A 26,665-nucleotide genomic window follows, 5' to 3' on the forward strand; every position below is an offset into this window, starting at 1 on the left:
AAAAAGATCTTGATGAACTGGATAAGTATGATAGTGTGGTCAGTTACCCAGAGCCCAGAGCCAGATATTCTGGAGTGTGAAGTCAAGTGGCCCTTACTTAGGAAGCACTGCTGTTAAGAAAGCTAGTGGATGTGATGGAATTCTAGTAGCTGTTCAAAACCCCAAAGGATGATGCTATCATAGAGCTGCACTCAATGTATCAGCAAATCTGGAAGACCCAGCAGTGGCCACAGGACTGGTAAAGGTCAATCCTCATTCCAGTCCCCAAGAAGGGTAGTACTAAAGAATATTCAAACCATCAGACAGTTGTACTCATCTCCCATGCTAGTAAGGTCATGCTTAAAATCTTGCATACTAGGCTTCAGCAATACGTGAACCAAGAACTTCCAGATGTCCAAGCTGGGTTTAGAAAGGGCAGAGTAACCAGAGATCAAATTGCCAACACTCGTCTGATCATAGAGAAAGCAAGGGAATTCCAGAAAAACATCTATCTCTGTTTCATCAACTACACTAAAGCCTTTGACTGTGTGGATCATAACAAATTGTGGAAAGCTCTCAAAGAGATGGGAATACCAGACCCATCTAGCCTATCTCCTGAGAAAGCTTTCTGCATGTCATGAAGCAACTGTTAGAACCCTGTACAAAATAACTGATTGGTTCAGAATTAAGAAAGGAGTATGACAGGGCTGTCTGCTGTCACCCTGTTTATTTAACCTGTATGCTGAGCACATTATGAGAAATGCCAGGCTGGATGAGTTATAAGCTGGACTCAAGATAGGTGGGAGAAACATCAACAATCTCAGTTATGTGGATGATACCACTCTAATGGCAAAAAGTGAAGAGGAACTAAAGAACCTCTTGATCAACCTCTTGATGAGGGTGAAGGAGGAGAGTGATTTAGCTAGCTTAAAACTAAATATTAATAAAACTAAGATCATGGCATCCTGCCCTATTACTACATGGCAAATAGAAGGGGGAAAGGTGGAAGTAGTGACAGCTTTCCTTCTCTTGGGCTCTAAAATCACCACAGATGGTAACTGCAGCCATGAAATCAGAAGATGATTGCTTCTTGGCAGGAAAATTATGACAAACCTAGATAGTGTGTTGAAAAGCAGACATATTACTCTGCCGACAAAAGGTCTGTATAGTCAAGGCTGTGGTCTCCCCAGTGGTCATGTGTGGTTGTGAGAGCTGGATTGTAAAGAAGGCAGAACATCAAAGAGTTGATGCCTTCGAACTGTGGTGCTGGAGAAGACTCCTGAAAGTCCCTTGGACAGCAGGGAGATCAAACCAGTTAATCTTAAGGGAAATCAACCCTGAATACACTTTGGAAGAACTAATGCTGAAGCTGAAGCTCCAGTATTTTGGTCAACTGATGCAAACAGCTGACTCATTAGAAAAGTCCCTGATGCTGGGAAAAGATTGAGGGCAGAAGAAGAGGGTGTCAGAGAATGAGATGCTGGATGGCATCACCGATGCAATGGACATGAACTTGGGCAAACTTCAGGAGATGATGAGGGACAGGGAGGCCTGGCATGCTGCAGTCCCTGGGGTCGCAAAGAGTTGAGCACAACTGGATGACTGAACAACAACAAAAAACAATTAATGGGACTATGTGACAGAGCCTTATATGATCTGTGAAACCTAGAATATTTCCTCTCTGGCATTTTTCAGAAAAGCTTTGCCAATATCTGGTGTAAATGATGAACCTGATGCGGGTAGGCCACTAGTTGTTTACTTTTGTTATGCTTCAGAATTTAAAGATCTTAACATGGTGAAGAATGTTTTTAAGTACAGAGACTATAAGGCTTCAAGCATTAGGATAAAAATAGGAGACCTCTTCCCCACCAAATTCCTTGAGTAAAGTTGAACAGGATTGCAAATGACAAGGAAGTAAGCATGATATTTTCAAAGAAAAAAAATTTAATTGCAAAATGACTGGATAATCCAGACACAGGAAACTTTTCCTATTTCATATTCAATAGAACTTGTAATTGTTTTTTTTTTTTCTTTGAGCCAGTACCTTTACCTTTAGTTTTTAGTAAACATTGTATAATGGTTATATCAAAAAGTATAGATTCTGGAAACTGACAGAAGTAAATTTTAAACTCACCCCCAACTAATTACTACCTTAACCTCATTTTCTGATTTTTAGTTTCTTACCATATGAAGTGGGACTAATATTACCCACTTTGTAGGATTATTGTGAGGGCTTCTCGGGTTGTGCTAGTGATGAATCTACCTGCCAGTGAAGGAGTTTCAGGGATGCAGGTTCAATCCCTTGGTTGGGAAGATACCCTGGAGTAGGAAATGGCAAACTGCTCCTCTGTTCTTGCCTAGAAAACTCCATGGACAGAAGAGCTTGGTGGGCTACAGTCTGTGGGGCCATAAGGAGTTGGACGTGACTGAGCACACACAGGATTGTTGTGAAGATTGTTTTACTGAAGATTGAGTATAAAATCATATAGCACAGTGTCTAGCCAAAAAGCAAGATTTATGTAAATCCTTGTTTCTTCTCCTCTCTACCTCTTCTTTCTGTTTCATTATGTTAAATTTATGAACAGTGAAAGTTATCTTTTAATTTGTGTTTATGGTCACTAAAAGGCTATTTAAAAATCAGTATCGTTTGCAATATTTTATTTTAAAATGTTATTTAAAAATAACAGATTGATATCAACTGCTCATGTTACTTTCTTTTTTTTGTCTTTTTAGAGTCTGATTGTTGCCAATGGTGGTTTGGGTAATCAAGTGAGTAGGAACCAACTGCTCCCAGTTTTAGAGAAATGTGGATTGGTGGATGCTCTCTTAATGCCACCTAATAAACCCTACTCATGTGTAAGATACAAAACTGTAGAAGAATCCAAGAAAGCCTATGATACGCTCAATGGCAAAGAAATAGTGGATGATTTAGGACAAAAGATCATCCTGTACTTGAATTTTGTGGAAAAAGGTATGTCATACAGGTATCTTTTTAAAAATGGTTTTTGCTTTTGTGTGAGTTTTCTTTCATATCTAAGTCAAAAGTTTCAGTTGTTGACTTTTGGACATCCCATTTGGGGCTTAAGCAATCTCTCCCCCTTTTTTTTTTTTATAACATTCTTTAAATGCCTACTATTATATAAGTATGGGACTAGTAGTTGAAGGGAGATAATTTAGATATAGCTTATTATTTCTGAGGAGCTGGTCCCACCAAACTAATAATATCTTTATTATATATGTTATTTATTTTGGAACCCTGCTGTCTAATTGTGTTTTTCAGTATTAATTGTTAAGGGTTCAGATTTATTTTACAGTGTCTACCTAGAAGCTTTCAATTAATCACTTAGGAATTAACTGTGATCCAAATGATTGTGTGCCAAGGTTCACAATTATGGAGGAACAGCTTTAGCCACCAAAGATGCATGAAGCTTTATAGTGGTGATAGTCAGTTGAACTTTCTGTGTTGGTAGAAATATGTTCATATTTTACATCTGTGTTGTCAAGCATGATTCTGTGGATTTTAAAATTTGATTTTATTTAAATAAATTCAGTTAACGAATTTAAATAAAAGTTTGACAGACTGATTTACCAAATTGCTATAGGGGTTATTCAATCTTTTCACCACTGACCCATGGAAATGAAGTATATTGAGATGAACTTTGATGTTTAAACATCTCATCTCCTGCGATTATATTCATTTGCTACCTGTTTAGGCAGTTAAACAGTTTTGTCTAGATACGCTGTGGGTAAGTAAGTGAGTGTATGTCAAAATTATGTTTTTTAAAATAAGACTCAAAGGAAGCTTTAAATAACTCTATTAAAGATATGTTTTATAAGTTATGATTCTCAGTGTCTATATGTACTTAATTTTAAATCTGACTTAAGCTTTCAGATTTTGCAAAGCAGATTGTTTTCATATTTTGTTTTTGTGGTCAGTTTTTTAAAATTATGTGATTTAAAAATAAATCTTAATCAGAGAATATTATCATTGGGTTTTCCTCCAGCATGTTGAACAATGTAAGAAATTGCATGAAATGAATTTTGGAATGATTTTTATTTGAAATCCTATATTAGATCCAGAGGTTTTCTTTTTTTTTTTAATTGAAGTATAGTTGACTTACAGTGTTGTGTTAGTTTCTGGTATATAGCGAGGTGATTCAGTTAATATATATGTGATATATTTTACACTATGGTTTACTATGGAATACTGAATATAGTTTCCTGTGCTACACAGTAGGACCTTGTTGTTTATCCATTTTATATGCAGTAGCTTGCATCTGGTAACCCCACCAAACTCACAAACCATGCCCCTCCTACTTCCCTGCCCTTGGCAAGCAACCAAAAATCTGCTCTCTATATCTGTAAGTCTGTTTCTGTTTTGTAAATAAGATCATATGTGTCATATTTTAGATTCCATATATAAGAGATATCATATGGTATTTGTCTCTCTCTTTCTCACTTACCTTCGAATGATAATCTCTTTCGATCCATGTTGCTACAGATGGCATTCTTTCATTTTTTATGGCTGAGTAGTATTCCGTTGTGTGTGTGTGTGTGTGTGTGTGTGTGTGTGTGTGTGTTTATATACACATACATCTTCTTTATCCATTCATCTGTCGATGGGCATTTATGTTTCTTCCATGTCTTGGCTGTTGTAAATAATGCTACTGGGAACATTGGTGTGTGTGTGTATTGTTTTGATTATAGTTTTGTCCAGATGTATGCCCAGGAGTGGAATTGCTGGGACATATAGCTACTCTAGATTTTTGAGAAACCACCATACTGTTATTTCACATTTTTCTATTACTTGACCATAGAAGCAAAAATGAATATTTAAATTTTATATTAAGTATTTAGAATCTGGTTTGTTTATGGAAGGGCATACTGTAGATATGAGAAACCTTTCTTAGATTTAAAAAGTGGCCTGATTGTGTTCAAACAAAATACTTAAGTAAATACTGTTGTGTTTGCTATTGGTAATTGCAGTAGATAAAATGTACCATGACTTTTATCTTAGCCTTAATTTTTATATTTTTAATATGTTGTGTGCTGGGCTCCCTTTGGCAGCACACATACTGATATGTTATATGCCTCTCAACATTATTATTTCTAAAAATGAGGCTTAGAATGTTGACTAAAAAAAAAAACAGTCATAACCTAGAAATTAACAGTTATGTTTTATTTTGTGGGAATGTTTAGGACTTCAAGCCCAGTAGACAGCATCTCAAGTAGTCCTGAGAAACTGCTTTGAGGCAGTGGGGGAAGCAGTCAAGTTATGTAGGAGTTTGCAATACAGTGGGGCAGGTAGTCTGAATGTCAAAGATTAACTGTTAATTAGGGAAAATCGTATATCTTTCAAGTTAAGGAATTTAACACTTTTCTAAGTTTAGAAAGATGCAAGCGTCTGGGTATATTGAAATAATTTCTTCCACGTGTACCTCACTTGTGTGGGGCCAGAATCCTGTTTCTTGACTTAAAAAAAAAAATTAACTATTTTAATTGAAGGATATTACTTTACAGTATTGGGATGGTTTTTGCCATACGTCGACATGAGTCAGCTACAGGTGCACATGTGTCCGCCCATCCTGAACCCCGCACCCATCTCCCTCCTCACCCCATCTCTCTGGGTTGTCTGAGAGCACTGTCTTTGGGTGCCCTGCTCCATGCATTGAACTTGCATGGTCATCTATTTTACATATGGTAATATACATGTTTCAGTGCTATTCTCTCAAATTATCCCACTTTCGCGTTCTCCCACAGAGTCCAAAAGTCTGTTCTTTACATCGGTGTCTGTTTTGTTGCCTTGCATATAGGATCGTCATTACCATCTTTGTAAATTCCATATATATGGGTTGTTATACTGAATTGGTGTTTCTCTTTCTCACTTACTTCACTCTGTATGATAGATTCCAGTTTATCCACCTCATTAGAACTGACTCAAATGTCTTCCCTTTTATAGTTGCATCATATTGCATTGTGTATATGTACCACAATTTCCTTAACCATGCATCTGCCAATGGACACCTTGGTTGCTTTCATGTCCTACCTATTGTAAACAGTGATGCAGTGAACATTGGGGTACATGTGTCTCTTTCAAATCTGGTTTCCTCGGTGTGTATGCCCAGCACTGGGATTGCTGGGTCGTATGACAGTTCTATTTGCAGTCTTATAGGGAATCTCAATATGGTTCTCCATAGTGGCTGTACCAGTATGCATTCCCACTAACAGTGTAAAAGGGTTCCCTTTACTCCACACCCTCTCCAACATTTACTGTTTGTAGACATTTTGATGGTGGTCATTCTGACTGGCATGAGATGATACCTCATCATGGTTTTGATTTGCATTTTTCTAATGAGTGATGTTGAGCATCTTTTCACGTGTTTATTAGCCATCTGTATGTCTTCTTTGGAGAAATGTCTGTTTAATTATTTGGCCGTTTTTTGATTGGGTTATTTGTTTTTCTGGTATTGAGTTGCATGGGCTGCTTGTATATTTTGGAGATTAATTCTTTGTCAGTTGTTTCATTTGCTGTTATTTTCTTTTATTCTGAAGACTGCCTTTTCACATTGCTTATAGTTTCCTTCATTTGCAAAAGCTTTTAAGTTTAATTAGGTTCCATTTGTTTATGTTTGTTTTTATTTCCATTACTCTGGGAGGTGGGACATAGAGGATCTTCTTGTGGTTTAAGTGTTCTGTCTATATTTTCCTCTAAAAGTTTTATAGTTTCTGGTGTTACATTTAGATCTTTAATCCATTTTGAAGTTAATTTTGTGTATTGTGTTAGAAAGAGTTCTAGTTTCATTCTTTTACACATGGTTGACCAGTTTCCCCAGCACCACTTGCTAGAGAGATGACTGTCTTTTCTCAATTGTATGTTTTTGCCTCCTTTGTCAAAAATATAAGGTGTCCAGGAGTGCATGGATGTATCTCTGGGCTTTCTATTTTGTTCCATTGATCTATATTTCTGTCTTTGTGCCAATACCATACTGTGTTGATGATTGTAGCTTTGTAATATAGTCTGAATTCAGGCAGGTTGATTCCTCCAGTTCCATTCTTCTTTCTCAAGATTGCTTTGGCTATTTGAGGTTTTTTGTGTTTCCATACAAATTGTGAAATTATTTGTTCTAGTTCTGTTGAAAATACCATTGGTAGCTTTATAGGAATTGCATTGAATCTATAGATTGCTTTGGGTAGTGTACTCATTTTCTCTACATTGATTCTTCCAATCCACGAACATGGTATATTTCTCCATCTATTTGTGTCATCTTTGATTTCTTTCATCATTGTTTTATAGTTTTCTATATATAGGTCTTTTGTTTCTTTAGGTAAATTTATTCCTAAATATTTTATTCTTTTCATTGCAATGGTGAATGGGATTGTTTCCTTAATTTCTCTTTCTGTTTTTTCATTGTTAGTGTATAGGAATTCAAGTGATATCCATGTATTAATTTTATATCCTGCAACTTTACTATATTAATTGATTAGCTCTAGTAATTTTCCAGTGGTATCTTTAGGGTTTTCTATATAGAGGATCATGTCATCTGCAAACAGTGAGAGTTTTACTTCTTTTCCAATTTGGATTCCTTTTATTTCTTCTTTGATTGCTGTGGCTAGGCCTGGCACCCATTTTTCCTCATTCTAGAGAAAATCCTTTTAGTTTTTCACCATTGAGGATAATGTTCACTGTGGGTTTGTTATATGTGGCTTTCATTATGTTGAGGTATGTTCCTTCTATTCCTGCTTTCTGGACAGTTTTTTTTTTTTTTTTTAAGTTCTTAAATGGGTTTCTCTGCATCTGTTGAAATAATCATATGGTTTTTATCTTTCATTTTGTTAATGTGGTATATCACACTGATTGATTTGTGAATATTGAAGAATCCTTGCCTCCCTGGAACAAAGCCCACTTGGTCATGATATATGATCTTTTTAATATGCTGGTGGATTCTGTTTGGTAGAGTTTTGTTGAGGATTTTGCATCTATGTTCATCAGTGATATTGACTTGGAGTTTTCCTCTTTTTTTTTCTTTGTGGCATTTTTGTCTGGTTTTGGTATTAGGGTGATGGTGGCCTCATAGAATGAGTTTGGGAGTTTACCTTCCTCTGCAATATTCTGAAAGAGTTTGAGTAGGATAGGTGTTAGCTCTTTACATTTTTGGTAGAATTCACTTGTGAAGCCATCTGATCCTGGGCTTTTGTTTGTTGGAAGATTTTTGATTACAGTTTTATTTCCATGCTCATAATTGGTCTGTTCAGATTTTCTATTTCGTCCTGGTTCAGTTTTGGAAGGTTATACTTTTCTAAGAATTTTTCCATTTCTTCCAAGTTGTCCATTTTATTCACAAATAGTTGATCATAGTAGTCTTATGATCGCTTGTATTTCTGTATTGTCTGTTGTGATATCTCCATTTTTATTTCTAATTTTGTTGATTTGATTCTTCTTCCTTTTTTCATTGATGAGTCTGTCTAACGGTTTGTCTGTTTTGTCTATTTTTTGGTTGTTGTTCTTTTCTAGTTGCTTATGTGTAAAGTTAGGTTGCTTATTTGATGTTTCTCTTGTTTCTTGAGGTAGGCTTGTATTGCTATGAACCTCCCTCTTAGCATTGCTTTTATTGAATCCCATAGGTTTTGGACTGTTGTGTTTTCATTATCATTTGTTTCTATGCATATTTTGATTTCCTTTTTGACTTCTTCCATTACTGTTGGTTATTCAGAAGCATGTTGTTTAGCTTCTTTATGTTTGTGTTTTTTATAGTTTTTTTTTTTTCCCTGTAGTTGTTATCTAATGTTACTGCATTGTGATCAGAAAAGATGCTTGAAACAATTCCAAGTTTTTAAAATTTACCAAGGCTGGATTTTAGGCCTAGGATATGATCTATCCCGGAGAATGTTCCGTGTGCACTTGAGAAAAAGGTAAAATCCATTGTTTTGGGGTGAAATGCCCTGTAGATATCAGTTAGGTTTAACTGGTCCATTGCATAGTTTGAAGCTTGTGTTTCTTTGCTAATTTTCTGTTTGGCTGATGTATCCATAGGTGTAAGTGGGGTATTAAATTCCCCCACTATTATTGCGTTACTGTTAATTTCTCCTTTCATATTGTTAGCATTTGCCTTACATTATTCAGGTGCTCCTATGTTCAGTGCATATATATTTATAATTGCTACATCTTTTTCTTGGATTGGTCTCTTGATCATTATGTAGTGTTCTTCTTTGTCTCTTATCATGGTTTTTATTTCAAAGTCTATTTTATCTAATATGAGTATTGCTACTCCTGCTTTCTTTTGGTCTCCATTTGCATGAAATATCATCTTCCAGCCTCTTACTTTCAATCTGTATGTGTCCCTAGGTTTGATGTGGGTCTCTTGTAGACAGCACATATAGAGGTTTTGTTTTTGTATCCATTTGGCCAGTCTTTGTCTCTTGGTTGGAGCATTTAACCCATTTACGTATAAGATAAATTATTGATAAATGTGATCCTGTTACCATTTACTTTGTTATTTGGGGTGCGTTTTTATAAACCTTCTCTGTGTTTTCTGTCTAGAGAAGATTCTTTAGCATTTGTTAAAGAGCTGGTTTGGTGGTGCTGCATTGTCTCAGCTTTTGCTTGTCTGTAAAGCCTTTGAATTCTCCTTCATATCTGAGTGAGATCCTTGCTGGGTAGAGTAATCTTGGTTGTAGGGTCTTCTCTTTCATCACTTTAAGTATGCCCTGCCATTCTGTTCTAACCAGAAGAGTTTCCTTTGAAAGATCAGCTGTTATCCTTATGGGGATCCCCTTATGTATGATTTATTGCTCTTCCCTTGCTGCTTTTAATATTTGCTCTTTGTGTATAATTTTTGTTAGTTTGACTAATATGTGTCTTGGGGTGTTTTGCCTTGGGTTCATCCTGTTTGGGATTCTCTGGGTTTCTAGGCTATTTCCTCCCCCATTTTAGGGAAGTTTTCAACCATTATTTCCTCAAATATTTTCTCATGCCCTTTCTTTTCGTCTTCTTCTGGAATATGTATGATTCAACTGTTGGGGCGTTTAACATTGTCCCAGTGGTCTCTGAGGTTGTCCTCATTTCTTTTTATTTTTCTCTCTCTTCTTAATTTATTTCTACCATTCTATCTTCCACCTCACTTTTTCTCTCTTCTGTCTCAGTTATTCTACTGTTGGTTTCCTCCAGAGTGTTTTTAATCTTAGTTATTGCATTGTTCATTATTGATTGACTCTTCTTTGTTTCTCGTAGGTCCTTGTTAAACATTTCTTGCATCTTCTCAATCCTTGTCTCTAGTCTATTTATCTTTAACTCAATTTTTTTTTGCAAAATTTTGGATCATCTTTACTATAATTATCCTGAATTCTTTTTCAGATAGATTCCCTGTTTACCTCTTTTATGTTTGGTTTGGTGGGGTTTTATCATGTTTCTTCATCTGCTGGAGATTTCTGTGTTTTCATTTTGCTTAGCTTGCTGTGTTTGGGGTGCCCTTTCTGCAGTCTGGAAGGTTGTGGTTCCTCTTAATTGTGGAGTCTGCTCACTGTGGGTGAGGTTGGACCAGTAGCTTGTCAAGGTTTCTTGGGTGGGAGAACCAGTGTCTGTATTCTGGTGGTTGGAGCTGGATCTCTTCTCTCCAGAGTGCATTGAGATGTTCAGTAGTAGTTTTGGGTTGTCTCTGGGTTTGGTATGGCTTCAGGCCACCCATCTTTTAATGTTCAGGGTTGTGTTCCTGTTTTGCTGGAGAATTAGTGTGGTGTCTTGAACTGAAACTTGCTGGCTTTTGGTGGAGCTTGGTTTCAGTGTAGGTATGGAGTCTTTGGGGTGGGCTCTTGTCTATTAATGTTCCCCGAGTCAGGAATTCTCTGATGTTCTAAAGTTCTGGAGTTGAGCCTCCTGCCTCTGGGTTTCGTTCCCAATCTTACTGTAGCCTCACGACTTCTCCATCCATACAGCATAGAAGATAAAACCCCCAGGTTAATGGTGAAACAATTCTGAACAGCCAGAGGATTTCACAGAGTTGTAGAGAGAAGAGAAGAGAAGAGGGAGGAGGGAGATAGAGGTGACCAGGAGGAGAAAAGGGAAGAGACAAAAGTGGAGAGAGCAGTCAAGCCAGTAATAAAGTCCCTAAGTCCTCTCCACAGCCAGGAATACCCAGAGAAATTCACAGTTATATAGAGAAGAGAAGAAGGAGGAGGGTGATAGAGTGACCAGGAGGAGAAAAGGGAAGAGTCAAAAGGGGAGAGAGCTGTCAAGCCAGTAATCAAATCCCTAAGTGCTCTCCACAGCCAGGAACACCCAGAGCGATTCACAGGGTTATATAGAGAAGAGGGAGGAGGGTGATAGAGGAGACCAGGAGGAGAAAAGTGAGAGTCAAAAGGGGAGAGAGCTATCAAGCCAGTAATCAAATGCCAAAGTAAAAATGGATATTGAAGATTAGATTCTTAAAGGCAGAAAATTAATAATAAATATCAAAAAGCAAAGATTAAAAACTTAGACTAGAGGGTAAACTCCCAAAGATCCAGTATAGAAAACACAAAATTGATCACAAAAATTAAGATATGTATGGAATTCGTTTAAAAAAAAACTAGTTTTTTTCTTTCTTTTTTTTTTTAGAAAGCTGACAGTAGGCTATAAAAATGAAAGTTAAAGGAGTAATAAAGAATTCAATTTTCAAAAATTTGAAAAGTGATAATAGTAAAAATATATGTAGGGATTTCTATGGAGCTGTTGTGGGCAATGTGGGTTCAGTTCTGTGTCAGATTGTCCCTTGGTCTGGCTTGTACTTGTCCTCAAGGTCTGTAGCTGCCCCCAAAATACACAGTATCAGCATTAACTTCAGGGTTTTAATTTGTTGCACCTGTCACTTCCAGGGTTGCTGCCCCTTCTTTGTTTATTTTGGCTTCCTGTTTGCAAGTCTCTTCAGTGTCTTAATTTCTGCCCTGACATGAGGGGGTGAAGATGGCCACTTATTTTGGCTCACTTGTTCAGTTGTGCTGTGGAGAGGGAGGAACATTGCAAACAAATACCGCTGGCATGTGTGGGCAATGCTCACATTGGAGGGACCATCCTGGGTTTGCCGCAGCCCAAGGTGCTGTCTACTTTCCGGGTCCACACTGCTCAGGCTCCAGGGTGCTCTGTGAGGGTCCTTTCCCAAGTGGATCCTGTGTTTTGTGCACTTCCCAAATCTAAGCCTCTCAGGTTCTTGGGTGCCCCACAAGGGCACAGGCCCAGATGGGCTGCCTGTTTAGTGCTCATCCCAGGTCCAAGCTGCTCAGGTGGCCAGTGCTTGGCGAGCCCACTGTCCCGGTTGGGCCATGCATCTTAGCCATCTCCCTGGTCCCTGCTGCTTGGTTTCCTGTGTGTGCTCTGAGGGCCTAGTCCCAGGTGTCCCGTGTGTCTCCTCTGGGAAGCTGATCTCAGGCTGTGACACTCCTGGGGATGTGAATCTTCCAGGATCCAGGAAGACGTGGTTAGCTGGCAGCCTGTTTACAGCTTGGTGGAAGATGCAGTCTCTTGTGCCAACATTGCAGCGGCCCCTTGCCTTGTGACTCTGGCTGTCGCACACCTGCCTCTCTGCCTCCGGGGAAGGAGGGCCCTAAATAGCAGCTAGCTTCCTCTCCTTTGGTATTTGCTAGGATGCAGATGCAGTCTTTTGTTCTGCGAGTGCACCAGGTGTTACCACGTGGCATTAGAGCCTTTTGTAGGAAATGTTCTTTTTTTTCCCCATCTCTCTGGCGATCCCATATTTCGGTTGCTGTGTCATATTAGCCTACTCAGATTGTTCGCAGGTCATCCAAGCCTGATATCTATCCTAAGAACCGATGATACAGCCAGTGCCTCCCTGCCCAGCCCCCACTCGCTAGTGGCAGATGCGAGTATCTCAGCCACTTCTCCACTGGTAGTTGTGGTTAAGTATGTATTCTGTGGGTTTCTTTTTTTTTTTCCAGTTATGCTCCAGCTGAGAATCCACAGCTCCCCACTGACACGCCACAGCTCCCCACTGACACGCCCGTGAGAGTGTTTCCTGTTGTGTGGAAGCTTTTCCTTCTTCATGACTCCCTACCTGGGACAGGTCTCCATCTCTAAATCTTTTGTCTCTGTTTTCATCTTTTATCTTTTGTCCTACCTCCTTTTGAAGACATTGGGCTACCTTTATGGGTGTCTGGTGTCTTTTGCCAGTGTTGAGAAGCTGTTCTGTGGAAGTTTCTCCATATTCAAATGATCTTTTGATGAATTTGTTGGGGAGAAAGTGGACTCCTCATCCTGTTCCTCTGCCATCTTGGAATCACCCCCTGTTTCTTGATTTTATTATATCTTTAGTTCTTCTTTCTCCATAGTGAGTGGTGACAGCTGACAGTTGCTGAATTAAAGGCATTGTCCTCTCTTTTGGGTGCCCTCTGGGCTCAGCAATTTATGTTTGGAGGCCTGAAATCACTGATGGTTGTTACATCCTTGATTACTGATATGGCAGGAAATACTCCATTTTACAGTCCCTGCCCATGGTCGGAAATTTGACCAATATTTGAGAGATATTTCATGACCATTTTTTGTCCTGTGGTACTTGGCGGATCATCCTAGATTGGACCAAAGTTCCTTCTTGTTGATATGTCACTTCTGGTAATTTCCAGATTAGACTCATTGACAGATAACAAAAGATTCTTTGGATCCTCTATCTTTCAACCTATTAGGATCCATGAGATATTTTACCTTGCCTGCTTCCTCCCACACGTAGGATCACACTATCACAATTACTGATGGCATATAGAACTACATTTTTGAACAGTTGCTTGAAGTTATGTAGTCATCATTATATTTGTTGCATGCCTGGTTACATACTGAAAGAGACAAAAATCTTATAAGTAATGTAGCTAGTAACATTGACAAAGTCATAGTGTAGCAGAGAGATAAAGGTATAAACAATTTGGAAACAGAGAACAAGTTAAAGAACAAATTATTTATAACTAGTTGTAATCAAGTTGTATAACTAGTTGTAATCAAGTTGCAATAACCATCAAGTCCATAGGAAGGCCAGCTGGAGAAGCCAAATCTTGGCAAGGTCGACTAAACGTCTTCACTTTCACTTTTCATGCATTGGAGAAGGAAATGGCAACCCACTCCAGTGTTCTTGCTTGGAGAATCCCAGGGATGGGGGAGCCTGGTGGGCTGCCATCTATAGGGTCACACAGAGTTGGACATGACTGAAGTGACTTCGCAGCAGCAGCAGCAGGCAGAGAGAAAAATGTAAATGTTTTATCTTTGTTTACAAAGGCATTCTTTATCAACATTTTGTAGGTCACAGCATAAAAAAAAGTTTACTGGAAAACAGATTGAAGTTAGTATGTTCTGAAATCAGTTATAAATCACATTTATCAGTTCAATCTGTATGAAGTAAGCAGATTTTCCATTACAGTTTGTAATTTGTTATGCAATTAAGTAGCATTAAGCCTATCAGAAACACATTTGTTTAAAAATTCTTTCTGTGTCTTCTTGAAAATGTTTATTGTGTAAAGGCAGTGCAAAATTATGATAGTCTGTAAAGGACAAAACTTAAAATAGCATGGTTATAGAGTTGAGTACAATGTAATTAGGAAACTTGGATATTTCTGCAACATGTAACATGTTAGTATAATCACTACAGTTATGACTGATAACATTATATCAGGACATACCAGATATTAGGGATGTCATATAAATTTTGGAATATCTGTATTAATGATATTTATCCATACACTACAACCTAAAGTTCACATTCAATCACTTGACAATGTTTTCGAGTTGGGGCTTCTCTGGTGGCTCTGATAGTAAAGAATCGCATAAAATGTGGGAGACCTGGGTTCAATCCCTGGGTCGGGAAGATAAAAATACCAAATAGACTTAGTTTAATATTCATCTCTGAGATGTCTCAAAGACTCTTCTTCAAAGCATCCATCCCAGAGTTAGCTGGAGACTAAAAGAGCTTTAGTTAGATTTTGATATTTGGAAAGTTTGTTAGAAATATCATAAAGGTTTTAAAGCACAACAGGATCATAGGTCACTGAAACGATACCTATTCATTTAACCAAAGTCACAAAAACTATTAAAAGAAAATAAATATAGATCGTTTAAGGGTGCAGAAACTCACACAATCTATTATAAAAGGAGCACTTTTAACAAATTAAATTCCAGTCCTATACTAGCTCACTTGAAGTCCATTTACTCAACAACTTCAATCTAAATTTGGTTAATCCTGACTGTGTACAGAACTTTTTCTTCAGCGTTGGTTTCCACAATTTCTGATCACTTTCTGTATCCATCCTGTGTCTCATTTTCCACCCAAATAAAATTAACCAGCTCATACTTTTTTTTTCAATAAAATGTAATTCCATTTCTCATACCTTTTTAATGAAATCATACATTCTACTTCTTATTGTATACTGAAATATTACTGTGTTATTCACTTTAACTACATGTTTAAATTAGAATCCTCAACTCTTAAAGCCTTGATTTTTAGTAAAGCTAACAAGCAATTGATGAAAGTGAAAGAGGAGAGTGAAAAAGTTGGCTTAAAGCTCAACATTCAGAAAACGAAGATCATGGAAAGTCCCATCACTTCATGGGAAATAAATGGGGAAACAGTGGAAAGTGTCAGACTTTATTTTTGGGGGCTCCAAAATCACTGCAGATGGTGACTGCAGCCATGAAATTAAAAGACGCTTACTCCTTGGAAGAAAAGTTATGACCAACCTAGATAGCGTATTCAAAAGCAGAGACATTACTTTGCCGACTAAGGTCCATCTAGTCAAGGCTATGGTTTTTCCAGTAGTCATGTATGGATATGAGAGTTGGACTGTGAAGAAGGCTGAGCGCTGAAGAATTGATGCGTTTGAACTGTGGTGTTGGAGAAGACTCTTGAGAGTCCCTTGGTCTGCGGGGAGATCCAACCAGTCCATTCTGAAGGAGATCAGCCCTGGAATTTCTTTGAAAGGAATGATGCTGAAGCTGAAACTCTGGTACTTTGGCCACCTCATGCAAAGAGTTGACTCATTGGAAAAGACTCTGATGCTGGGAGGGATTGGGGGCAGGAGGAGAAGGGGACGACAGAGGATGAGATGGCTGGATGGCATTACTGACTCGATGGACGTGAGTCTGAGTGAACTCCGGGAGTTGGTGATGGACAGGGAGGCCTGGCGTGCTGCGATTCATGGGGTCGCAAAGAGTCAGACATGACTGAGCGACTGAACTAACTGAACAAGCAATTATGAACTGTCCTCAAATTGACAGTGAAAGTGGCTCAGTCGTGTCAGACTCTTTTTGACCCCATGTACTATACAGTCCATGGAATTCTCCAGGCCAGAATACTGGAGTGGATAGCCTTTCCCTTCTCTAGGGGATCTTCCCAACCCAGGGATTGAACCCAGGTCCCCATTGCCGGCAGATTCTTTACCAGCTGAGCCACAAGGGAAGCCCAAGAACACTGGAGTGGGTAGCCTATCCTTTCTCCAGCAGATCTTCCTAACCCAGGAATTGAACCAGGGTCTCCTGCATTGCAGGCAGATTCTTTACCAACTGAGCTATTAGGGAAGCATTTTATAAATTGGTGAGCATAAACACCAGTGATAATTTTTAAAAACATTTGTTTTCTCATAGAGAACGTCTCAGGTGATATGAAACATTTTCAACAATATTTCCAACTACCTTTAGTTTTTCTGTTTAGTAATTGATGTCTCAGTATCTTTTTAGCTATTTAATAAACTTTCATCACTTAAATTAACACAGTTCTAGAACTTTAAGTTACCAGATATCTGGAAAGATCATTTTAAGTGGATATTTCTAAAATATAATTACTGTAAAGTTTTTATACCAAAGTTCTTATTTCATTTACTTTTACTTTAAAGTTATTTCATGTCAAGTTATTTTTCTTGCAAGAGATCTAGTAGGGTCTTATTTATTAAACCTAGGTTAGGTACAATAATCTTAACATGTCTTAATTAGGTCAACAATCTTAAACATCAATATCAGATATCAACCTAATAGTGAATATTTCCCAATTCACATGAACCTGAAAGTCGTCTTTGCCATTTTAAATGTAAGTGCTTTTTATTAAAATTAAGTAGAACTCTTAATAAGCTTAATTTTGATAGTACTTTCTAGAAGTAGAGATGTATAATGTGTACACAGACATAAACAGGCAAACTAGAGATCTCATGGCTTTACTAAAAGCTTAGATATGAACCACATGTAACAATATAAACTTACTAGTTTACAAACAGAATACATTAAGATTGCTTGCTCAGATGACGAAGGCTTGTTATCTGTAAGTTTGGCTAAGGGAGCATTTCCAGTGGTTTGAATTTTAAAACTGCCATTTTTTTCCCCTTTGTTTTAGGTTTTGTGTGCCTGAGTTAATTGGGCTCAGTCTCAGGTCCTCATGGCCTGTATTCACATTCTGGTTTTAGAGATTTGGAAGAGAAAGACAGTTGTTTTTAGCTCCACGAAGAACAGTTCTGTCACCTAAAGTTACTGAAATCAGTGACAAGATTTTAAGTGGACTGAAATGTATTTTACAAAGTTCTGTGTTCTATAATTTCAGAATTTAATTTATCATGCCCTTAAAGGTTTGTATAAAACATTCAGCAAAGACTATTCTGAGTTTATGAGTTAAACCAAAGCAAAATCACTAGTTTTATTTTTATTACCCTTTGCATGTTAGTTCTCAGTTTTTGCTTATTTGTGTGGCTCAGGTAACTGCTGGTTAGTACAGTTTGTCAGTGGCACCCCACTCCAGTACTCTTGCCTGGAAAATCCCATGGATTTTTCCTGGAAGGCTGCAGTCCATGGGGTCACTACTAGTCGGACACGACTGAGTGACTTCACTTTCACTTTTCATTTTCACCCATTGGAGAAGGAAATGGCCCCACTCCTGTGTTCTTGCCTGGAGAATCTCGGGGACGGGGGAGCCTGGTGGGCTGCTGTCTGTGGGGTCGCACAGAGTTGGACACGACTGAAGTGACTTAGCAGCAGCAGCAGTGGCAATCTGTATGCCTTGTCTTATAATACCACACAGGGGAATTATTCCCCAATGGAACATACCTATTTCACAGTTTAAGCAAAAGAGATGTGACTCTCTTGTACAAAGAAACTAAAGCCCTTTGTTTAAGGTTTTACCAGTCCAGCTTTTAACTTTAACTGTGTTTGCAGTGAAGAGCCCCCTCAATTTCCAGGGTGCGATCTTCTCCAATTTCCGATCAAGTAAACACTTGTAAGTTTTGTAACATACATTTGCCCAGCTAGGGTACTGGAACTCTGTCTTTCCTTTTTATTTTGAAACCTTGGTTTCCCATTTTGAAGTCAGTTTGTCAAGAAAAAATTGCTAATGAGGATCATGTGGCAGACCAGTGTGTGCTGCTTGAATGCTTCGTCTTCTGGTTTTGCCTCAGAGTTGTTTCAGCCCCCTCTTATGTGCCTTGAATATCCCAGTGAAGTATAAGACTTCCATAAGTGCTCAAATTGTGGAATGGCTAATTCTTATGCACGTCTCTGGTTGAGCAGATTGTTAATTATGTGAGTGGGTTTCCCTGTAAGTGCAGCCTTGTGTACCTACAGACCTAGAGGTCTGCCTCTACCACTCCTGCAAGGTTCTGTCACCTGAGAAAGCTATTGCTGGCTGGAAGGAAGAGTCCCTTTGGAGCTCAGAAGTTCTCATAAGATTTTTATTTTATTTTGACACACTCTGTTAAGGTAAACCAAATCAAGGAAAAACAAGCCAGTCTTACCCCTAATAACTCAGTCCTACCTTACTCAGTGTTTAACTGAGCAAAGTCTCTCAACTGAGGCTATCTATTCAGTATCCAAACTGAGCCTTCCCAGTGCCTTAACACTGAGGGTTCCCTGCTGGAGCAGAATCTTCCTAGTCCTCTGACTGAGGGTATCCCACCCTGTGTCTAAACTGAGCAGCCAGGTACACCTTGAAACCAAGTTTCAAGGATAACTTTTCCCCCCACTGAATAAAACTTAGGATCATCAGCCAATAATGGGATATCCTAGAACCAGGAGAGATTCACCCAGATTCATCTGGACTGGCTGAGCAGGCTGATGGGCAAAGGAATCAGGCACTGGATCTCTGTAGAGTCCAGGTGAAGAAGAGGAATCTGCTCTGGTTCCCTTGTCCGTCAGTCAAGTGTCAACTAAAAAAACTAGTCACAGCCTAAAAGCAGAGAGTTGTTTTATTCAGTGAGAATTCTTAGGACTTCAAGCCCAGGAGGCAGCATCTCAAGTAGCCCTCAAAGCTCTGCTTTGACAAGGTTGGGGAAGCAGTCAGGTTATAGAAAAGTTTGCAACAAAGTGGGGCAGGTAGTCTGAACATAAAAGATTGTTAATTAAGGAAAACCAGGTATCTCATGGAATTTAGTGCTTTTCTAAGTATGGGAAGATGCAAGCATCTGGGGCTTATTTGCTGAAATCCTTTCTTTCTACAAACCTCATCTATCTGGGGCCAGCATCCTCTTTCTTGATTTTGTTATATCCTTAGTTCCTCCTTCACTGTAGGAATTGCTAGCAGCTGATAGCTGGTGGATTGCAGGCATTGGGCACCCTCTGGGCTCAGCGATTTATTATATTTGGAGGCCCACAATCGCTGATCACTGTGCCATCCTTGTTTACTGATACAGCAGGAAATACTCTATTTCACAGGGGTTTTGTGAACTGATAAAAGGCTAATTGAACAAAATTATTTGTCTATGAGAACTTTAAGTTTTGTATGTTGACTGTTTTAATTTTGTTTCCCACAGCACAGTGGAAAGAGTTGGGGCTTCAAGCCTTGCCTCCAGGTCTCAAAGTAATAGAAGAAATTATTTCTTCTGAGGATGAGAAAATGCTTTTGGAGAGTGTTAACTGGACAGAAGATACAGACAATCAAAATTGTAAGTAAAACTTTAAATCTGATATTTAAAAGCTTCTGCAAAATGTCGTCTTCTCCTTTGGTTTATTAAATTCTGTTTCCTCAAAATTCCTGAAAGTGCTCTGGATCCACTATTAGGTAAGTCACACCAACAATTCTTAAGAGCATTAATAATAAGTAGCTTTTATATGTAGGTATCAATTTAAAACTCCAAATTGATGAATATTTATTAGCCAACATTTGTGGAGCTGACAGAGGTCGATCTTGTCAAAGCTATGGTTTTTCCAGTAGTCATGTATGGGTGTGAGATTTGGACTATAAAGAACGCTGAGCGTTGAAGAATTGATGCTTTTGAACTGTGGTGTTGGAGAACACTCTTTAGAGTCCCTTCGACTGCCAGGAGATCAAACCAGTCAATCCTAAAGGATATCAGTCCTGAATATTCATTGGAAGGACTGATGCTGAAACTGAAGCTCCAATACTTTGGCCACCTGATGCAAAGAACTGACTCACTGGAAAAGACCCTGATGCTGGGAAAGATTGAAGGCAGTGGGAGGAGGGGATGACAGAGGATGAGATGGTTGGATGGCATCACCGACTCGATGGACGTGAGTTTGAGCAAGCTCCAGGAGTTGGTGATGAATAGGGAAACCTGACGTGCCGCAGAATTGGACACGACTGAGCGACTGAACTGAACTGTAGAGCTAACGTTAATAAGCTGTTTCACATACATTTGGTTGTCTGTATTCATGGGTTCTGTATGCATGAATTCAATCAACTCTGGATTGAAAAAATCTGAAAAAGAAGTAAAATTCTAGAAAGTTACAAAAGGTAAAATATGTTGGCAGTTCATAATATATGAATGTGAAGTCGCTCAGTCATGTCCGAATCTTTGCAACTCCGTGGACTGTAGCCCACTAGGCTCCTCCATCCATGGGATTCTCCAGGCAAGAATACTGGAGTGGGTTTCCGTTTCCTTCTCCAGAGGATCTTCCCAACCTAGGAATGGAACCAAGGTCTCCTGCATTGCCGGCAGATGCTTTAACCTCTGAGCCACCAGGGAAGCCATGGACATACACATATGTATTGTATATGCAACTGTCTTACATGTCATATACATTGTAGGTATTGTAAGTAATCTAAAGATTTAAAGCATTCTGGAGGATGTGAAAGATATGTTTAGGTTATATGCAAATACTGCACTATTTTATGTAAGAGACTTAATCCTCCTTGGATTTTGGCATTTGAGGGAACCAATTCCCCAAGGATACACAGGGACACATGTATATTGTCTTATTTGGTTCTCTCTACCCTAAGGCAATTTTTGCAATGAGAAATTAGCAGTTCAGTACTATATGATTATAATGTAATAAGAACGTCCTGGAGAAATTTACAAATTAGTTACTCTGTTTCCAGATCATTAGCAATCTTGTGAGCGGCAGGGTATATGATTAGCTCTTTCAAATTGATTGGGTGAAACCCTTAAAAGTTTGTTTCAATTTTAGACTTAAAAGAATAGCAGATATGAAGTAGAACGTTCAATTTTACTGAAGACAGTGATTTAGCAGCTAACAAAAATTACCATTACTAAATTAATCCTTATTCATAAAATTAACTTTGAAATATATGAAGGAATGAAATTTTTTATCTCCTAAATAGTTTACTTCTCTTCATACAGTTCAAAAATCCTTAAAACACAGAAGAGTAAAGCATTTTGGCTATGAATTCCACTATGAGAACAACAATGTAGATAAAGATAAACCATTACCTGGGGGTAAGTAATTGTTAGCAAACAATAAGGGCTGGTTCAGGAAAAAATATTAATATATAATATTAGGATATCATGGTTGAGATTATTTTTCATTTGTCATTTGTATGTTAACATATAAAACAGTTGATTAAATGTAACTCATTTAGATTAAATAGTGTAGTTTTGTGTTAAAAATGTTATACATACAAATAAAGCTAAATTTAATTTCTCTTGAGCACTATCCTTACTCCCATACACCTGTTCAGAAGTAATACAGTTAACAGTTTAGTGTATGTTGTTTCAATCTTTATAAATGAATTCATATCCAAATAACCTGTTAAAGTATATAGTTGTTAACATGTAACAGTATATTGTATGTCATGAATTGTATATTCATATATTGTCACATTATCACAGTATATGTTAGAGATCTTATACAGGTTTTCATTTTATTGAATATTCAGTAATTGCTTATTCAGTTAGTTTCCTTTTGCTAGACATTTAGGTTATTTCTAGTTTTTGGCTTTTACAAGTTGTGCTGCAGTAAATATCTTTGTACACACCTCTTTATGCATTAAGCAAGAGTTGCTCAAGGGAAATGAAACTGCTAGGTTAGAATTCTGTCAAAGTTATGCTCACTTAAAAATATCAGTAGACACTGACAGATTGCATCCTAAAAGAGCTACACTAACATTCTCTCACAAAGTGCTTACTTCCTTACCCCCTACCCCAGGGGCATGTGAAATATCACTTTTAACTTTATGTTCGATTACTAGTGAGATTGGCCATTTTTATTTCCTTTTCTGTGAATTCTTTTTTCATCTTCTTTGCTAGTTTTTTCTAATGAGTAGTCCAATGTATTAATAAGATTTTACCATATAATTTAGATGTTAATCCTTTGGTAGATGTCTTTGTTGGAATACAATTTATGTGTATATTTATGACTTTCATCTTATTTAAGGATTTCCTTTGCCTCATGAGATAACATTTATGACCTCAATAAAAGTAACTTAGTTCTACTTTGAAAAACGTGTTTTTTAAAAAGAAATAATTTCAAATAATTAAATTTAAAATAAATTAATAATTTAAGATAATAAGAAATTGGTTAGGCTAGTTTCCATGTAATATAGTAAATTTTATAATTTTATTGCTACTTTAAAAAATACCAAAATTGTTTTCTGTAAAATACTTTTGTATATTTTATTTGATAAAGTTAACAAAATAATTTTAAAAGATTATTAAGATTTTGTTTTTATTTTCCTTTGCTTGTGAGTTTACTGTTATGTTTGGATTTGACTACTAAACTAAGAGCTCTATGGTTTTTATCACAGTCACTGTTTTTTTCATTCTTGGGTTAAACATGAAAAGTAAATAATTTAATATGTTTCACTTTTATCATTACTGATTTCAGGTCTTCCTGACATTTGTGAGAGCATTTTAGAGAAATGGTTGAAGGAAGGATTCATTAAACATAAACCTGATCAATTGACTATAAACCAGTATGAACCTGGGCATGGTGAGTATTTCTTCTTTTACAATTCCAGTCATAAATTTCATAACTTAGTGGGTTACATAGCTCCCTAAGATCAAAGATATAATTTTTTTGCTTAAATTTACTCTTAGAGTAATTTCCTTATGTCCGTTACCTGTGTTGATTTTAATCCCTTTGCAATTTTACACTCAGTTTCTTGAGGAATTTGCATCTTAAGTGTAAACAGACTGACATGTTATTATTTGTGATTTTCTTTTGTTTCCCCCCTCAACATTGTTTTTTTGGAGAGGAAGAAGATTGCTTTAAAAACAAAGAAAGCATGTAAAATGGAAGAAATCAAATAATTTATAGGTATCAAGAAGAAGGCTAATTAGTTAGATCATCTTGATCTTCTTATTCTTCTGTAGAGAATGTGGAAGATAATTCTAGGATGACTTATTAATGGAAAATTTTTAGGTTATTAACTTTTTTGCACTTGTTAGCATCTTCATCTGATATTTGTACTAATCAAATGATATTGAGGGCTTTATTAGTGACAAGTTATGGCATTTTTTCCCTCTGCATTTATCATGTTTTGTGATAGCTTAGTCTTTCCATTGGTCTATAAACTCCTTAAGGACAGGGATTGTGTCTTACTAGCTTTATATACTTACATGATGTAGCAAAGTTTCTTTCAAGTAAGACAGATACTCAGTCAATGTATATTGAGGGTGTATATTGTCACCCTGCTTATTTAACTTATATACAGAGTATATCATGCGAAATGCTGGGCTGGATGAATCACAAGTTGGAATCAAGATTGATGGGTGAAGTATCAATAATCTCAGATATGTAAATGGCAACACCCTAATGGCAGAAAGCAAAGAGGAACTAAAGAGCCTCTTGATGGAGGTGAAAGAGGAGAGTGAAAAAGCTGGCTTAAGCTCAATATTTGTAAAAAAGAGGATCATGGCATTCGGTTCCATCACTTCACAGTAAATAAATGGGGAAAAAAATGGAACCAGTGGTAGACTTTTATTTTCTTGGATTCCAAAATCACTGTGGACAGTGACTGCAGCCATGAAATTAAAAGATGCTTCCTCCTTTGAAGAGAAGCTATGACAAAACTAGATAGCATATTGAAAAACATAGATATCACTTTGTCAGCAAAGGTTCATATAGTCGAAGCTATGGTTTTTTCCAGTAGTCATGTATGGATGTGAGAGCTGGACCATAAAGGAGGCTGAGTGCCAGAGAATTGATGCCTTCAAACTTTGGTGCTGGAGAAGACTCTTGAGAGTCCCTTGGACAGCAGGGATATCAAACCAGTCAATCCTAAAGGAAATCAACCCTGAATATTCATTGGGAGGACTGGTGCTGAAGCTGAAGCTCCAATACTTTGGCCACCTGATGGGAGGAACTGACTTGTTGAAAAAGACATTGATGTTTGGAAAGATTGAAGGCAGGAGGAGAACGGGACAACAGAGGATGAGATGGTTGGGTGGCATCACCTACTCAGTGGACCTGAGTTTGGGCAAACTCTGGGAGATGGTGATGGACAGGGAAACCTGTCATGCTGCAGTCCATGGGGTCATAAAGAGATCAACATAACTGAAAAACCACAACAGTGTCGATTGAGAGACTGGTGAAAGAAGCCATATCTTAAATAGTCTTAAGATTAGTCTTCATGCCTGGCTGTTGTTTTTGTTCTACAAATACTTGGGAATCCAGTATTCATAGGTCAGAATGACTTTGTTAGCAATCTTGGGATGAGATTTGGGAAATGCTCTGGTTAAGCAGTGACTCTCAAGTCTTGATTTTACAATCAAGTCACAGTGGTGCTTTAATGTAAAGTTATATTTTTAGTTTAAACCTAGTTTAATTTTCATACTATTCATGGGATTCATGGCAAAAATGCTGGAGTGGTTTACCATTCCCTCCTCCAGTGGACCACATTTTGTCAGAACTCTCCACTATGACCTGTCCATCTTGAGTGACCCTGCACAGCATGGCCATAGCTTCATTGAGTCACACAGTCACCTTCACCACAACAAGGCTGTGATCCATGAAGGCTGTGATCTGGAAGATGAGCCCCACAGGTCAGAAAGTGTCCATTATACTACTGGGGAGAGTGGAGGTAATTGCTAATAGCTCCAGAAAAAATGAAGAAGCTGGGCCAAAGCGGAAATGACAGTTGTAGATATGTCTGGTGGTGAAAGTAAAGTCCAATGCTGTAAAGAACAATATTGCATAGGAACCTGGAATGTTAGGTCCATGAATCAAGGTAAACTGGATGTGGTCACACAGGAGACGGCAAGAGTGAACATCGACATCTTAGGAATTAGTGAACTTAAATGGGTGAGAGTGGGAGAATTTAATTCAGATGACCATTATATCTACTACTGTGGACAAGAATCCCTTAGAAGAAGTGGAGTAGCCATCATCATCAACAAAAGGGTCTGAAATGCAGTACTTGGGTGCAAAACTGATCTTGGTTCATTTCCAAGGCAAACCATTCAGTATCACAGCAATCCAAGTCTATGCCCCAACCACTATTACCGAAGAATCTGAAGTTAATTGGTTCTATGAAGACCTACAAGACCTTCTAGAACTAACACCAAAAAGAAAGGTGTCCTTTCATTATAGAGGATTGGAATGCAAAAGTAGGAAGTTACATGATACCTGGATTAACAGGCAAGTTTGGCCTAGAAATACAAAATGAAGCAGGGCAAAGGCTAACAGAGTTTTGCCAAGAGAATGCGCTGGTCATAGCAAACACCTTCTTCCAGCAACACAAAAGATGAGTATACATGTGGACATCACTAGATGCTCAATATCGAAATCAGATTGATTATATTGTTTGCAGCTGAAGATGGAAAAGCTCTATACAGTCAGCAGAAACAAGACTGGGAGCTGACTATGGTTAAGATCATGAGCTCCTTATTGCAAAATTCAGGTTTAAATAGATGAAAGTAGGGAAAACCACTAGGCCATTCAGGTATAACCTAAATCAAATCCCTTATGATAATACAGTGGAAGTGATGAATAAATTCAAGGAATTAGACCTGATAGAGTGCCTGAATAACTATGGGCGGAGGTTCATAACATTGTACAGGAGGCGATGACCAAGCCATCCCAAAGTAAAGAAGTGCAAGAAGGCAAAGTGATTGTCTAAGGAGGCTTTACAAATAGCTGAGATGAGAAGAGAAGTGAAAGGCAAGGGAGATAGGGAAAGATACAGCCATCTGAATGCAGAGTTCTAGAGAATATCAAGGAGAGATAAGAAAGTTCTGTTACACTTCTTAAGTGAACAGTGCAAAGAAATAGAGGTAAACAATCAATAGGAAAAACTAGAGATCTCTTCAGGAAAATTGAGGATATCAAGGGAACATTTCATGCAAGGATGGGCACGATAAAGGACAAAAACTGTGAGGACCTAACAGAAGCAAAAGAGATTAAGAACAGGTGGCAAGAATACACAGAAAAAAAAAGTCTTAATGACCCTGATAACCATGATGATATAGTCACTCACCTAGAGCCAGACATCCTGGAATGTGAAGTCAAGTGGCCTTGGGAAGCATTGCTATGATCAAATCTAGTAAAGGTGATGGA

General features: G+C 37.9%; 1 protein-coding gene across 2 annotated transcripts in view; it reads left to right on the plus strand.

The window, feature by feature from the left end:
* Positions 1–26,665, plus strand: part of ALKBH8 (alkB homolog 8, tRNA methyltransferase) — a 126,806-nt gene that overhangs the window by 10,894 nt on the left and 89,247 nt on the right. Inside the window, exons 3-6 of one of the 2 annotated variants that reach the window (XM_013969562.2) lie at positions 2,713–2,950; positions 19,723–19,854; positions 21,511–21,606; positions 22,994–23,098. In XM_013969562.2, coding sequence (XP_013825016.2) covers positions 2,713–2,950; positions 19,723–19,854; positions 21,511–21,606; positions 22,994–23,098 — 571 coding nt within the window. The remainder of the gene's footprint in view (positions 1–2,712; positions 2,951–19,722; positions 19,855–21,510; positions 21,607–22,993; positions 23,099–26,665) is intronic. The other variant, XM_018059848.1, reaches the window with a different exon arrangement.

This window comes from Capra hircus, chromosome 15, assembly GCF_001704415.2.
Source record: "Capra hircus breed San Clemente chromosome 15, ASM170441v1, whole genome shotgun sequence".
Lineage (NCBI taxonomy): Eukaryota > Metazoa > Chordata > Mammalia > Artiodactyla > Bovidae > Capra > Capra hircus.